General features: G+C 52.2%; 1 protein-coding gene across 4 annotated transcripts in view; it reads right to left on the bottom strand.

Moving 5' to 3' along the window:
* Positions 1–15341, bottom strand: part of RHBDF1 (rhomboid 5 homolog 1) — a 34628-nt gene extending 19287 nt beyond the window's left edge. Inside the window, exons 1-2 of one of the 4 annotated variants that reach the window (XM_027468769.3) lie at positions 15046–15341; positions 576–717 (exon numbers count right to left, since the gene is read on the bottom strand). In XM_027468769.3, the coding sequence (XP_027324570.1) occupies positions 576–695 (120 nt within the window). In that variant the 5' untranslated portion in view covers positions 696–717; positions 15046–15341. Of the gene's footprint in view, positions 1–575; positions 718–4850; positions 5090–10546; positions 10726–15045 lie in introns of those variants that run through there. The other 3 variants (XM_072023978.1, XM_013107700.5, XM_005028489.6) reach the window with 3 other exon arrangements.
* Positions 15342–15592: the final 251 nt, after the last annotated feature.

The raw sequence follows: 15592 nt of genomic DNA, 5'->3' as shown, positions 1-15592 counted from the left end.
TGTTTTACTCTCCTACTTCGTAGAGTTCCAACTAACCTATCATCCTGTCTCTACTCCACCACTCTTCAATGATTTCTACTTCTCTTCCTATGTGATTTTCTTATGCTCATGCTGGTAACAGCTTTGTGTTGCCAGTAACTGTTCTTAATCTGCTGTTACTGACGAGAGCCTGCTATTATCTTGGCTATTCATAAATCAGATTTGTTCCCTGCTCATTCCAGCAGAACTCCAGCACTTCCAGGCCCTCATATTTCTCTAGGAGCCCTTCACTTCTCCGGTTCCTTTAAGAAATGTTTGTTTGGCCACCTCAATCCCATATCCACCCCCCCAAGCCAGGACACTTTTCACAATCCCCACATCCGAACAGTCACATCCACTGATCTCAGCACATCAGCAATACACTCTCATCCCCTCCATTCCTATCACCTTCAAGGGGGAGCTTACTACTGGTCATAAATTTACCCAACAACCTGTCATCACACAGCACCGCCTTTCTCTCAGCCAGGACTGCAGCAGGGCTCTGCACACCCCACCACAACCCCACAGATCTTCACTCCTGGCCCTGGCCTCTGTACCTGCACTGGCAGAGGCTCTTCTGGCACCGCCATGGGCACCGGCACCGGGATGTCCAGTTTCAACCATGGTGGCTTCTTCCGCTGCAAGCTGCTTGTGCTGTCATGCCGCACCTCCGACATTGTCCCACGTTTGTCTTCAAGCCTAGGAGAGGGAAAGAAATCATATTTGGGAAGGGGCCAGACACATCCCTGACACAGTGCGTGTGGGGCCAAGCAGACTACCCTCCTGCGGGCTGATTTACAGGCCCCAAGCCCCACAGCACACAACTTGCCAAGCGCACTTGCCAAGCGCCTGGCAAGGGTTCAGAAGTCCCAGCTGCCATCAGCCCTGGTCAGCCAGGGCCAGACACTCAGACCACGTTTCTGAGGCCCACAGGACCTCAAGCCAGGTGCTGGAGATCAGTCACGAATTTTAGACTCACTTCCCATTAAAATTTCCTGGGACTACCGTGGAATCCAGATTCCACAAGAAACAGTCAGGAATTAAATCTTAATTAGCTCTGGATCCATTCCAACCAGCTAAGTAACTGCAGCCCGAAAAGCCACCGACGCCCCCTCCAAAACCAGCCTGTGACTCACACAGGCTCCCTTGCCCACCCAAAAGCAAGCACCACAATTTCCTTACTACCTGCTATTTAGCAATTAGCATGTGCCCATATGTAACTGTTTCTAATCTCCTTTACATGTAATCATTTTCCAGAAACACATCACGGCACGGAATGCACTATGCAAGTACATAGTGCCCATGGCAAGTACAGCATGAACATTACAGAACTGGCATTAATTCTGAACTAAGAGTGGTTTTCATACATAAAAAATAATGGTATAGTATTTAAGTAAAAACAACTGTGTTACAGAAACACTAAAGTAACAAGAGTGACTCATTGTCATCTTGTCCACTATACTGTATCTCAAATTTCTCTGGCCTTATAGGTTGCATGCAGTGAGACAAGGACTATGTGATTTCTTCAGGCTGTGAGAGTGCCTCCTTTGCTGCACATGCTAAAAAAAAATAAAAAATAGGAAAATTGATGAGGATTCAATCACAGATCTCCACAAGTGCTTGCCCATCAGAGCTATTCTGCAAGCCCCGATTCCTTCGTAGCACATACGCAATCACAAGCTAGCAGTGGGAAGCACATGTCTCGAGCAGGACAACAGATCCAAGAGGATCCCTCCTTGTGTCATCCTAGAGCACAGATCCCACAGGAGACAAAAATCAGAGTGCCAGCCTCTTCCCCTCCCATAAAGAACAGAGGGAACCAGAGTCCAGTTAACTGGACAGTACCGGTCCAGGCACACACGTTATGAAAGGGAGCAGAATGCTCTCTTTGGATTAGAGCTCAGCACTTTTACAGTGTTAAAACAGAAAATTTGTTCTGAATGCACCATGAATCCAAGATGCAAGGCAGGAATTCTGAGTGGCCAAGTCCTGGGACAGGACCAGAGAGACAGCGAGACCTCCATCCTTGGAGACATCCAGCACTCAACCAAACGATGCCCCAAGCAGCCTGAATTAGCCTTGTGCTGTGCAGCAAATGAACCACACAGCCTGCAAAGGTCCCCTCCAAGCTAAATTAGGCTCTGGTTCTCAGAAACAGACATCTTTTCCCAGCATTTTCACCATGCTCCCACAGCTCACCACAAGTGCTCTGAAAAGGGAGCCACACAAACAGTGAGGCTTACCATTGCAGAAGGTACATGGCAGAGGGGGGAGCAGGTCAGCAGAAGGGAGCAGAGGGGGACCTGGATCGGGTTAGGAGAAGAGAATCTTGTCTAAAAGGAGGTGAAGACCAGCTGCTAGCTCGGTCACACAAGCTGGGCTGGCTGCCAGGAGCACCATGCTCAGCTGAGCTGGAACAATGGAAAGCAAGGACTCAGCTGTAGGTGGATGAAGGTTAGGTTTCAGCAAATACCACAGGCCCCCAAAAGTCTGGGAATTCACAATCTAGCCTGTACAGACATACCCGCTGCACATGCACCAGCACCCCATGTGCACAGATGCAGTGCCATGCAATAAAAGGTCCCAATTCCTTCCTGTCCTCCATCCGTAGCTGCAGGGGTGCCTAAACGCACCTGTTCCAACTGCGACCCCATCCCAGGCACGGCACCGGCACACAACAGGCACCTTAAGTCAAATACGGCGAACAATGTTCTGATGGAATTGGTGTTCAGTCCCCCTTCCTAAATTGCCACAGCAGGGACGTGCCAGCATCCTTCACCAGCTCCACTGCAACCCACAAGCACTGGCATCTCCACATGCCACACACAAAGAAGAGGCCAGAGCACGCACACGTATGTGGTCAAGCCTGTGGCTGTTCAGAGTTCCCAATTGCATGTGCACATTTGGACTGGCCAAGAATTAATCTTACATACACACAAGGTGTCTGCGCACTGTGGTTACATGGCCACAGCACAGGGCAGCCAAATACCTCTGACACCGGCAGGAAAGAGATGGGGGTATGGCCACACAGGGTCTCCAGGAGGTTCAAGGCAAGACTGACCGTGGATCCAGCTGTATGCACAGCACTGCTGGATGGCTGGACATCTTTGCAGCACATGTAACACCCATTATTACACTCGGCCTTCACTCAAAGTGCTGCAGTTACTAACCTGGGGCTCAGCACTGCACTAAAAGCACTTCCGGAGTTTCACGCTACCCCCTTGATTATTTTTAAGGGGTTAGTGTTTCAGGATACCACATCCACGTACTCGTTCTGGCCAAGAGGCTTCATCTCCAAGTTGACTGCACTGACACATAATTCATGGTCACATGAATTTGCATGGTCACATACCCTCGAACAATCCCAGTTTCTCAGTACTGTCCTAATCAGTGTTTTCAAGAGGCCACTGGCAGCAGCAGGACAGGAACGTACACAGCACAGCCACGCAATGTCAGGCCAAGCATCTGCCTAAATCCGGTATCTCGTTACCAGCAGAGGATGCCTGGCAATCAGTAGAGGATCACTTGACAGTCGTATCTCCCAGGACAGAGTCATTGCATGTGCTATGAATAACTCAGGAACATCTTGTGCCAGAGCTGTCTTTGCATTTAATGGTTCTTTGCATCCATCCCCATATCCATCCAATGATTTTTTCTTCCAGAATTTATCCAACCCCCTTCTGAATCCGTGCAGTCTGTCAGTATTGCTAACTGCCTGTGGCAAGGAGCTAGAAGCCGTGCTGTGTGCCGAGCCATCCTCCAGTTTGTCTTTAAACCTGATGCTTCCTGTGTTCGCTCAGTGCCTTACAGTTCCTGGTTTGGATGAGTGAGCAGCTTTTCCCTGTCCCTCTTCTCCATGCCCATCCTGGCTGTACAGATCTCCTCCATGCTCTCCCTAGCATCTTCTCTTCCCCCATACACAGCGGGATCCCTGTCCAGGAGAGAAGCACGGGCGTTGTCTGAAGAGGCTAGGAAGAGGCAGAAGGATCCCATACCTGCCTGGGGTGCTCCCTGCAGCACCAGCACACACCCAGGCCTGGTGCCACCATCTGCACTGCTCGGCCAGCTCTGCTCCCTCAGCATCACAGGACCAAGGAACTGGGCAGCACAAACTCTGCCCCAGCACACACGTTGAGCACACGACATTTGCAAGCCCAGCTGCATGTTACAACTGTGGTGGCAGCATAGAGATGATTAATAAAGGCCATTTCAATTAAAAAGCAAACAAACAAAACCCTTCATGGCGCAGATACTCCAGTAAAGTTACCTTCAGAAGCACCTTGACAAAGCAAGGTCACAGCACCAGAATGAAAGCTAAATCCACCGCGCTGTGGCTCAGGCTAAGAAAGAGGGAGAGCACCTTAAATTCTGAACTTGGCACATGATCAAGAAAAGCTGCTTAGCAAATTCCTCTGACCCAAACAGAGAACGGGAAGCCTTGTGTGGAAAGTCTGAGTATGCTCCTAAAACTGAGGGGCATCTCAAACACATTCTTAGGTCTGCACAATCGTTTCCAAGGCAGAGCATCCTTCCATTTCAACACGCAACCAAAGCCACTCCCCTATAAGCTTGTTGATTTTCTTCTGAAATTTCCACCATTACCAGCATTTCCTTTTGTAATAAAGCTGTTGTTTTCCCCAAAAATTTGCATTCCAAATGCAAAAAAAAAAAAGGGAAAAAAAACGCTTCATCCAACCCTACCACACAAACAAGCCCTGTGTGCTTTTTCCCCCACCACCACTGTGCTCCTGGACAGCCCAGCGTGTGCATGTTCGTACAGACACCCCCAGGAGGTAGCAGCCACTGGAGCTATTCCGCCGCCGTCTCCTCACCGTGTTCAGTCCACAATGATCCTCCAGCTGCTTGCCTCCAGTTTTCAAATCGCCGTCACTGCAACAGCTGCATTTGCCGTGCCTGCTGCGCACAGCCCCCGGCAAGGGGTTTTTTTCCGGCAACAATCCTGGCCGAGGCATGCTGGTGGGCTTCTGAGTGGAAACACAGCAAAGAGAACAGGATCCTAAATGTGTTCTGCAGCCAGCAGGAGCCAGGGCAGCCAGCAGGCTGCTGTCTGTGTCTCTGTCTGCAGGAGGATTTCTGCTGGCCCGGCTGGCCGGGAGAAGGCAGGAAATCCAAGGAGAAGAGGAGCAGCGGGGTTTCAGCCTCATGACTGCCAACAGCACCATCTAGCATGGATCAGACCCAATGAGTTACAAGTAATATCCCAAATACTGGGCACAAGCCAGACCTTTAACACAAGCCAGACGGAGGGGCTGAGGGCAGGCAGGGACGGGGAAGGCGGACCAGGCCTGTGTCCCTGCGCTCTCAGGGAAAGCTGCCAAGGGTGCAGCAATACTCAGGCTTCTGCCACGACCTCCATCCACCACATCCCGCCCTAAGGAACCACCTCCAAAACGGAACAAGGACATCAGCACTGCCCTGGCTGCACTCCTGCATGGGAATCTCCCCTGCTTTCCCAGCCCTTGCTTGCTGAGCTCAAGGGAGATGCCACGAGGCTTTGCAGAGCTGCCGACAGCCCAGCAGAAGCTGGGATCAGGGCAAGCCGGGAACCTCTGGGCATGGGCTGGCAGCAAGCCAGGAAAACACGCTGTCCTGCTCGCCCTGCCCCACAGGGAGCTGGCGGGCAGCAGGACTGCTGTGCCCACACGGCACCCACCCACTGCCTGCTGCCCTCCGCCATGCAGGGCCATGCACCAGCTCCACGTGGGTGCCGGCACAGGCTGGTGCTGCCACAGCAAGTGGCAGGAGGTGACCAGCAGCCTCCCTTCTGCTGGCAAGCAAACCCACCTGCCAGCTGCCCAAAGAGCAGGCTCACTGCAGCGAGCCGCCTCAAGGTGTTTCAGCAGCACAGAGCTGGCCCTACCCAGAAGCGAATGACTTCTCGTTGATCTGACAGCCCCGAGAGGCTCAGACAATGCTGGATAAGCTGTGTGCAACCTGAGACAGGAAGGGTAGGACCTGCCTGTTCGGTGATAGCTCACCCTTATATCAGCTGAGCTGGAACAGCAAACCAGGGTCCTCCGCCTGGGTGAAACATCTCTCCTCCACCCCAGCCTCGCAGGTCAGCGCTGGGGAGCTTTTTTTATGTCCAAGCAAAGCATGGAAAAAATGGTTCTGGGGTATGAGAAGCCTTTGTGCAGGCTCTGCCGGAATGGCTGAAGGGCTGCATTCACCTTGGGGAAGTGCATTAAAAGGCACGGGATCTCCCTCCCTCCAGGGAGCGTAATGCCATCCCTACGTACTGGCACCCTCACAACTCTGAAGAACGGCAGCTCTCTGCCTTTGGGGTCAGAAAACACTCAAGTTCATCCTGAGATGTTGTGGGGACAACCTAATACAACCCGAGAAACAACTGGAGACCAGGGAGCAGCTGTAGTCACGGGATGAGGAGCAAAGGACAATGCACGCAGATGTTAAACCTAGAGAGGCAGGGAGAGGCCAACCCGTCCCACCCCAGCCAGGTCAGGGCGTTATCCAGAGGCAACAGCAAAAGAGCTCTTTTCAACCAGTGCTCGGAGAAGATCTACAGCAGAAGCTACGTGCTTGAGCAGGTGGCTCCAAAACCACCTGCAAGCAGATCACAGAAAAGCAGAACATGAGGACTACCGCAGGGTCTCTGAGGCAAGAACCAGCCACGGCAGGGTGAGCACAGAAGCTACACGGAAGGTTTTTGACTTCTGTGGCCACCCAAGGAACCAAGCCAGCATTGAGGGGCTTCATCGTGAGCCACTTAATTATTTACTTAATTTGCTGAGAAATACCAGTGGAAACTTCCTGTCTTGGAAGAGGTCAAGCAGACACCTATGGCAGGAAATAGGAAGCTACATTAGGGAAAACAAATAAATAAACAGGAGTTTTGGACATCACACAAGGCCCTGAGGAAAGAAACTGGCATGTGAGAGGCACACAGTGCAAAGCCTCACCTGGCACCCGCTGATCTTGGAGAAGGTTCAGCTCCACACAGAGACAGAGGGGTTTAAGTGCAGGTAATAAAAATGCCTGACAGTGATGTCTGAACCTATGTGATCCCATCACATGATCAGGAAAGCAGATCAGAGGTCCTTTTGTGCAACTGATTTCCCTAATTTTTAGGGAAAAAAAAAATGTGGGTCATGATGGAAACCACCTAAAAACAAGTTCCCGTGGGAACAGGAGCTTGACCAGCTTTCAAAGCAGCCCTGCATGGGATATGCAGGGCATCCAGGTCTGGTGGACTCATATTGAAGAAAGAAGAAAAACAGAGCTCAAAAAACTTCTGATTCCTGTTTGTCCCTGGATCTGCAGCTAAACTCCTCCAAGAACCGGTTTAAAGATGACCCCAACTGCAACCTGCAAACACTCACGGGCAACAGACTCCAATCTTCCAGGTCCTTTTGTTCCAGAAGACGAAAGGCAGAGCAGGAGTCAGCACACAGAAGTTACCGCTTACAATTCGAGCTGCAAAGACGTCACAGCCACTTGAAAGAGATGCAAGGCAGGAGAAGCAGCAGTGCCCCCAGCTGCCACGCTGCCCCCTTCTCGTGCTGGCACAACCATCCCTGCAGCTGTGGGGTGACCTGCACTGAGATCCAACCCGCGTTAGCTCAGCAATGTAAACGGTTTGTTCCAGCCCCAGCTCCTTCCCCAGCCCAAAATCACCACATGGCTCCACAAACACTTGTGCCAGCACGGGGAGAGAGGAAGAGGCAGGAACAACAAGAGCAGCTGGAGCCAGATGACAGAAATGCTTCTCGAGGCAGTACAGTTTCACGCGATTATGAAAACATGGCCAAAACCTCACATTTGTAGCACTGTGGGCAGCTTACAATTATCACAAGGCCGGTGGTGCGTTCTGCATCTCTTGAAGCTTAAATTATTTCCTGAACCCTGCCCTGAGTGCAGGTGTTGAGTGCAGCAGGAATGAAGTACCGCTCCTTCATCAGAGGCAGAGTGAATTTTTGCTGGAGCCGTTGAATGGGAAACCAACTCCACAGAAGTGTGAAGCTGCAGGGAGCTGACAGCCAAGCCTCACACACGGGTAGGTTCTGCAAAAAGGTTTCCAAGGGGCCGGCTTCCCCTGCTAGCCTAAGGCCTGCAGCCCTAACAAAGGGAACCCAGCCCCGCAGACTGGGCAGAGGCGCTGCCTTTTCCATCTCCTAGAGCTCCCAGCTGACAGAAGGGTGTTCGCAGCACCACCCAGAGCCCAGACAGGGCCCAGACCAGAAGCAATGAGCATCCAGCTCCAGCTCCTAGAGTAAATCTACAGAGCTATCGACAACCTACGTAGAAACCAGCAAGGGGAACGGCCTGAGCATAAAACATCATCAGCAAAAAGGGGGGAGCAGCAGGAAGCTTTCTGGAGTACTTTGGTGTCTTCATCCTGTTTGTGTTTCCCTGTGCACACACCCTGCAGCACCATGCAGAGCGCCAGCCTGGTGCCCTGTGCGACAGCCACATTTACAGCTGCTGCACCCCAGGGCTCTGGTCGCAGCACACCACTTGTAGGCTGCGTCAGGGCTCGGACTGATGATGGTACCTGCTCGTAGCTCCAGCGACAGTGCATCAAACACAGAGGATGAGAAGCCGGCACCAAGCAATGCTTCCATTCCTTAGGGAAGCTGGGAGAGTCATCCTCAGAAGGAGCTGGCTTTTCCCTCGAACCAGCAGCAGCCACCAGCCAGCTGATGCATCTCAGCACGCTCACGCAGGATACTGGCAGCTGGGATACTGCTGCTGGTCCAGTGCCGCAGTGAATGTAGCCAGACTGGATAACAACTATAATCACATTAACAACTCAAATATTAACAAATCCAGTTATAAACAGCAGACTGCCAACAGTGGAAGTGTATCCAGAAGAAGGCTCATCTGCACAAGCCTAGTTCTTGCACCCTTTTCAAAAGTGCCAGAGCCGAGACAGCAGCACTCTGTGGTCTGGGGTCCCCAGCAGCATCAAGGCAGTCGCCGGGGTCTACATTTTTCCACGCCGCTGGAGCTCCTCGCTAACAAAGAAGCAGGAAAGAGTGATCACAGCAACTATTTTAGTACACGTTCAACCCACTGCAAAAATTCAGCAGGACTCCAGAAGGGATTGTACTGGTTTTCGTTACCAGTAAAATGGGCGCACTGTAAATACTGCCTGATCCACGAGTAGCACGGACACGGCCATCACCTCAAGTATGCAGTAAGGTAAGATTCAGGAAAGGTTTTGATAGCACAGGCACGATCCCACATTAGAACACAGAAGAAAACAAAATCCTAACACTGTATTTTAACAAAGGAGGGTTTTTTTTTGTTGAAATTCTGCATTTGTAACTGTTTTTTCCTATCAGCTCGCATATTTGTCACACGTACTGCAATTCAGGACACAGGAAGCTAAGAAAAAGGCACTAGTTTGACTCTCCAAGCAGCAGAGAATGCTGGCTCCAGTTACTTCTGGAATAGCTGCTGCCCATGCATTCACCTTAGTATTAAAAGCAGCTAAGTATCACTATTTGTTGTGCTAAAGAAGAATGCCTCACTGGCAAATGAGATCAAAACTGCCACAGATGACAACATTTCCTATGGAAAGTTACATAAAAGCACACTGAATAGCAATCTAAAAAAAAAAAATCTTAAAGGAAATAACAAACACTAAAGCCACCAGAAGACATTCTATATTCAGAAGGGATGGAAGCAGCAGCATCTGAGCCATGCAGGCCAGCTTTCTTTGCACGCCCCTTTGAAATTCACAGCATCTTCACACAGCTTCACACACCTGCTTTCTCCAAGGTGACCATGGTCCTGTTCCCCCAAATACAAGTCAGAGTAACCCTGCATGCACCAGCAATGCCAAAAGCAGTGAAGCCCAATGGAGATAATTCAAAATATATACATATATATATATATAAACACACACACGTTTGAACAGCTAAGGATGCAGAGCAGAGCTGGTTCAGCCAGACCTGCTCTTGTTAAGCATTAGCTGATTTAGCCAGGGACAAACCTGTGGGTAGCCTTTGACACAGGCGAGCTAGCCTGCCCCTCCGCTGCTCCAGTTTCTGCTCTGGCTGGTGCTCGATAGCTGGCCACCACCTCCTCTTGCCTTGCCTCATGGGGAAGCAGTTGCAGGCAGAGCTCGCCCTGCTCCGCAGGTGTGAGCTCACGTATACAGTCATGTGTGCCCAATGCGCGAAGTCATTTATAATACAAATAATCAAAACTCTAACTTTGTTTTTTTTTTGGGGGGGGGAGTGAAAAGTATTTTTTAATCCAATTTATGAACTAAGCAAATGGTATGTTCTCTCTCACTGCTCCCTCTGAATTTACAGTCCCACAGCAGACGGAGAAAGGGCAGGCACGCTCACACCTTTTGGCAACGCAAATCCTAGACAGCTGGCTCCTGTGGTTGACTTTAAAGTAGTGATCTCTGAATTCAAGCGACAGAGAAATGTACCTGCCATCTGCCGATTGCTACAGGGCAGTAACACCTGAACCATGGAAGCTGTATTCATGCACCCCAGACATCTGAGTCCTCCAGATCTTACAAACCAACCTGTTACAACTTTCATGAAGTCAAAGCCCAGCAAAGCGCCAGACCTGCAGAACTGTAAAAGCAGCATCCTGCACAGCTTCAGGATGATCTCATACAGATTGTTCCTTTTAAAAGAAAAGCCTTCAAACCAGGGATTGCTACTGACCAGCAGAGCAAGCGGCTGTCCCTCTCTCAGCAGAGTGGAAACAGGAAGGGGAGGAGGCAGCAAAGGTATATTATCCAGAAAAGGCAAGATCAGACATGTCTTCGTATGTCTTCTCCCCTGGGAAGCCTTTTGCAACACACTTCTTAGATCATTGAGAAGAAATTAAATTTCCGGTAACAATCACTGTGTTTTAGAGATGCTCTGATTACTCAAGCTCAGTCTGCTCGTTGCTGAAGGCTCCAGTCCCTTTGGGAACGTACCCGCTGCTCGGGTTTGTATTGCAATAGTTCTAACGATTTGACAGCGTGCACAAGATATCTTCCATTGTGCTCCAAACAAATGGCGCACCCACATCATTGAAAAGCAAGCCCAAAGGAAATTTCAGCATGCACAAGCCTCACGTCAAGCTGGCGTTTACTGTCTCTGCAGCAGAGCATACAACCAATGAACTTGCCCTATGCAGCTTGGAGACTCAACAGTTAAGGTTAACATGAAACAAACTCTCCGCCTTCATCAGGCAGCAAAGAGCCACTGTTTGTTATTCAGAAGGATTTGACCAGAGTTTGGATGATGTGCTTGAAAACTCGGCTACTGATTTGCTCCTTGTGGCATCATCCCAACACTCATTAAAAAAAAAAAAAAGAAAAAACCCACTTCCTCATTCCTACAGCAGCACTGACTGAAACAGCAAGTATCCGAGACTGTGATCTCAAGTGGGCTTCAGCTAGTCCTGGAGAACTGTTAAAGGAGTAGGACCAAAACCAGAGCAGGCGGTTGGAAGCTCAGCTACCACAGACACAACCATGCACAGCCTCGGCACGAACACGACTACCACTGCTCCACATCAATGCCACAATCCAGCCTCTCTCTCTGAGAGCTGCCCCAGACCTACCAATGGCACCGCGCAGCCTGCCTGGAAGGAGAGGTTTGGCAGTCAAGCCTTGCCCTCCCCTTGTGTGCTCACACGAGGATCATCCCTTCCTAAATATTTGTTTGCATGGTGGGTGCTGACCTCAGAGGGGAGTTACCGGACACGAACAGAGCGAGCAGGTCACGATCTCCATTCAGTTCAACTGGTTCATCTGCTAGCTCTGAACAAGGCAACAAACAAACAATCAAATAAAAAAAATATATATAGCCAGAGCTGGGGAGATGATAACCCACCTGACAGTGGACATTTTCTCCTCCTGTGAAAAAAGCAACCATCTTCATTTTACCTTCCAGGAGAACGGGGACATTTTACCTACCACCCAGACACAAAGGTTCCCACTAAACTCAGGTTACAGCCCCACAGTGCAGTCTGTAGCTAGAGAGGCTGTCACGCTCTCAGCAGAGGATGCAACACAGCTCTGTGTGCTGGCAGGCACTGCGTACATTCCATGGGTTTCCTAAACCTACAACAAGTACATATCCAGTAGCAGGGAGGCAACCTTACAATAACAGTGCCAGATCTGCACAGTTCCTGTCTGCTTCATTCCAGCTAGTGATGACGGAGTTAGACACAGGGCCCCGCACAGCATCTCTTCAGCTGAAATGAAAGGAAACTAATCCACATCTGAGCTCAGAAAAAAACAAAACAAACAAACAAAAAAAAAACACGAAGGAACCCATCCTCAGGTTTTAAATATTTACTGGAATGGGTCATCCACTGGTGACAGGCAGGTGGCTGCAGGAACAGGAATTAACAGAAGCGTTGCATTGGGTCACATTTAATGCTGGAAGCTCTGAGAAGGGTGCATGGTGTCCATGGGATGCCAAAGCCTCCAGAGATAACTAAGGAAGAAAGGCAGAAGCCACAAGGGAAGGATATTATCAGAGACTGCTCTGCCAGATAACAGCTCTTGAGATGCAGATAGAGAAATGTCAGATGTTCAGCTCACGGCCAATCCCACTCGGCAGGCAACATCCCCAGCTGCACAGTGGGTGTTCTGCCAACCTCCTCCCTGGATGCACTGAATGGAAAACAACTCGGGACTCGTGTTCACGTTGCCCATCTCAGACCTTCAGCACTAACCAGGCTGCGCGTTCACACTGCAGAAAGATCTGATACACTGAATGGAATCAAACCTTTACTAATTATATCTGAGCATGTGGGCCCTGTGCCCAAAATAAACTGTCCTGTCATGCTACACTCAGCAGACCCTGCCTCTTTCAAGGCAACATGCTGGGACTTGCTGGCTACTCTCCGGGGCTGGATTCCAGAGGAACAAGACCAATGATCCCAAAAGGAATTCCTACTCCTGCCGTGCAGCCCCACTCTGCTGCAGGACTGCTGAAGACCCCCATTAAACCAAACCCGCCGTCCCCAAATCCTAAGGCAAGGCACCAGCCCCTCTTGCCATGGCCAGGTGCCGAGGCCAGGAGCTCTCGGTGAGGGCCAGGCTGGGGCCTACCCTGCACAGAGCCAGAGCAAGACGTTCCTCAGCCCTGGGCCAGCCCACGGCTTTCCCCAGAACCTGAAAAGCCAGTCTGTAGGCAGGTCTCTTGCAAATGTATTGCTTAAAAAAAAAAAAAAAAAGGCCTGTCATGGGAAGTCCCAGAGCAGAACTAGTTTTGTGGGAGTTGCTTTTACACCACACAGCCTTAACCTCCTTTCATGGGAACCCGCTGAAGCGGGCACAGCGCTGCTGACACACGACCACACAGGAGAGTTGCTGCCGCCCCGGGGACTCAGGACCAAGGAGCACAGAGCTGGTGGCCAAGCTTGCTGCTCCATTCCAAGCCCAAAATCCCCCTCGGGAGGACGGCCAGGCCCCAGCTCAAGGACAGCGGAGACCTAGGTTAACAGCGGAAGCACTGCCGTAGCCATGAGGACCTACAGATGGAGCAGCAGGAGGGAGAGGCGATGGCTGTCACTAGGCTGACAGGCTGGAGAGGGGAAAGAAAAAAAAAAAAAGAGCAGACAGGGTTTCAAGCATACAAGGCCATTCTGAAAGTCCTTTTAACAATTAAAACATTAAAATGTGAAGGAGGCACCTAAGAGCCCATTTGGTTCTTCCAACTATCTCAATGGATCTAGCACTACATATCACCTCTTGCAAACACGGCATGGCTGAGATAGAAGAGCTGGAAAACAACCTAATTCCACACACTGGAGTGCAGACCCAATTCTCCCAAGGCTCTGCTCCCCAGCTTGTCCCAAGTGGGCCCTTTTTACCCTGTTTATAGCACAAGGGGAGCTACTTGTCTTTGTATCAGCATCACTGCCATTAAATCATTGTGCGCCTTCTTCATCCCATGCTTCATCCAGAAGCGCCTTCAGTTCCCTTCCTTCAGCGTTTGCTGCCTTGTCCCTTCCCGTTAAGTATAGCCTTTTTCCTTCACTGCAAAACGCACAGCTTTCTTCCCAAAGGAAACCAGCAGCCATAGGGACAAAAACAGGAAGAAAAGAAACAGCTTCCTGCTTGTTCCCAGACCCAGGCATCCCTGACCAACGCCGCACGCTGCACCACGAGGCCAACCTGCAAGAGAACCGCAGCCACAACCAAGTGCTGCACAAGGAACAATCCAAGGCCACGCAGAAGTCATCTGTGCCGCCACTCACTCACCTCTCACATTGTGTGAAAGAAAAGCACAAGTCAAAATACACACAAGGACCCCTCCAACAGCAGCAGCTATGTGTGTGTGTGTGTGCTATGAGGAGGGAAAGGACCGGTCACTTTCTTAGCAGCCCAACAGGATGCAGCACTGAGGGTGCAATCCTGCAGAAGTTTTCACAGAATTATGGAATATCCGAGTTTGAGCCAGAATCGCCTTGGGCTGCTGCAGTTCCCCCACTTCAGGCCAGCAGTGCACAGTGTGAAAAGTCAGCTCAAGGGCTGGATCCAGAGGAAAGCTCACCTTTACCTGTAAGGATTATGATTCCCTACAAGGTGGCTGCCAAACCGCCAGCATAAGCGGACAACCGGGTGGCAACGTGTGGCGAGGGGCAGCTGGAAGGGCCTGGGGCTCCAGCGTGGCCCCGAGTTCAGCTTCAAGCCGGCCACGAACTCGCCCCCATCCCTCCAGCCCCCAGCTCCGGGGTCAGCGGGGGTCCCACCGCCACCCCTCCGAGGCAGGACCCGCTCCCGGCTTCCCCGCTGCGGGACACCGGCTCTGCCCCACGCCGCACCCGGGGGCTAGGACCTGTCACCCACCTGCGGCCCCGGGACACCCACCCACCCCTCGCAGCCCGGGGCCGCCAGCAGGGGGCTGCCGAGCCGCGGCGGGGCCGCGCTGCGGGACGGAGCCCGCACCTCACGTGCGCGCCGGGGCAGCGGCGTCCCCCCCCCAAAAAAAAACCACAAAAACCAAAACCCTTCGCTCTGCTCTGCTCTGCTCTGCTCTGCCCACCCGCACCCGCACCCGCACTCACCGGGCAGGCGGCGACGAGCGCAGCGGCGGGGCGCTCAGCACCGAGCCGCCGGACTCCGGGCTTCAGGGACCGCCGCCGCCGCCACCGAGCTCGGCCCGGGCAGGGCTCGGAGACTCCTCCCCCGTGCCAGGGGCCGGCCGGCCGGGCACGCCATTCACAGCCGCGCCATGCAAATGGCCGCTGGGCTCCGTGCCGGCTCCGGCGGCGACCGCCCCGCCGGGGAGCTGCGAGCGCCCGGGGCCGCGGGGCTCATCCCGCAGCGCCGCCGCCGCCGCCGCCTGAGTCACGGCCCAGGAATGCGCCGCGCCGGGCGGAAGCGGCCGGCCCCGGGCCCCCGCCCCAGGCCGCCCCCTTCGCCGGTGGAGGCCTCCCCCTTCGCCCGCCGTGCCCTGCTCTGCCCCGGGTTGCCTGGGGAGTGGGGGTCCCGTCAGCGCCGAGCTGCTGGGTCGCGACCCCCGGGGTGCTTGGGGAGCCTCGAAGCTGGGAGTCGTGTGCCCCAAACCCCCCCAGTATTCCCGTGTTTCCCATCCAGTTCCTCACAGCTTCT

This window comes from Anas platyrhynchos, chromosome 15 (assembly GCF_047663525.1).
Source record: "Anas platyrhynchos isolate ZD024472 breed Pekin duck chromosome 15, IASCAAS_PekinDuck_T2T, whole genome shotgun sequence".
NCBI classification, from domain to species: domain Eukaryota; kingdom Metazoa; phylum Chordata; class Aves; order Anseriformes; family Anatidae; genus Anas; species Anas platyrhynchos.
This window is presented reverse-complemented; position numbering and strand designations above follow the sequence as displayed.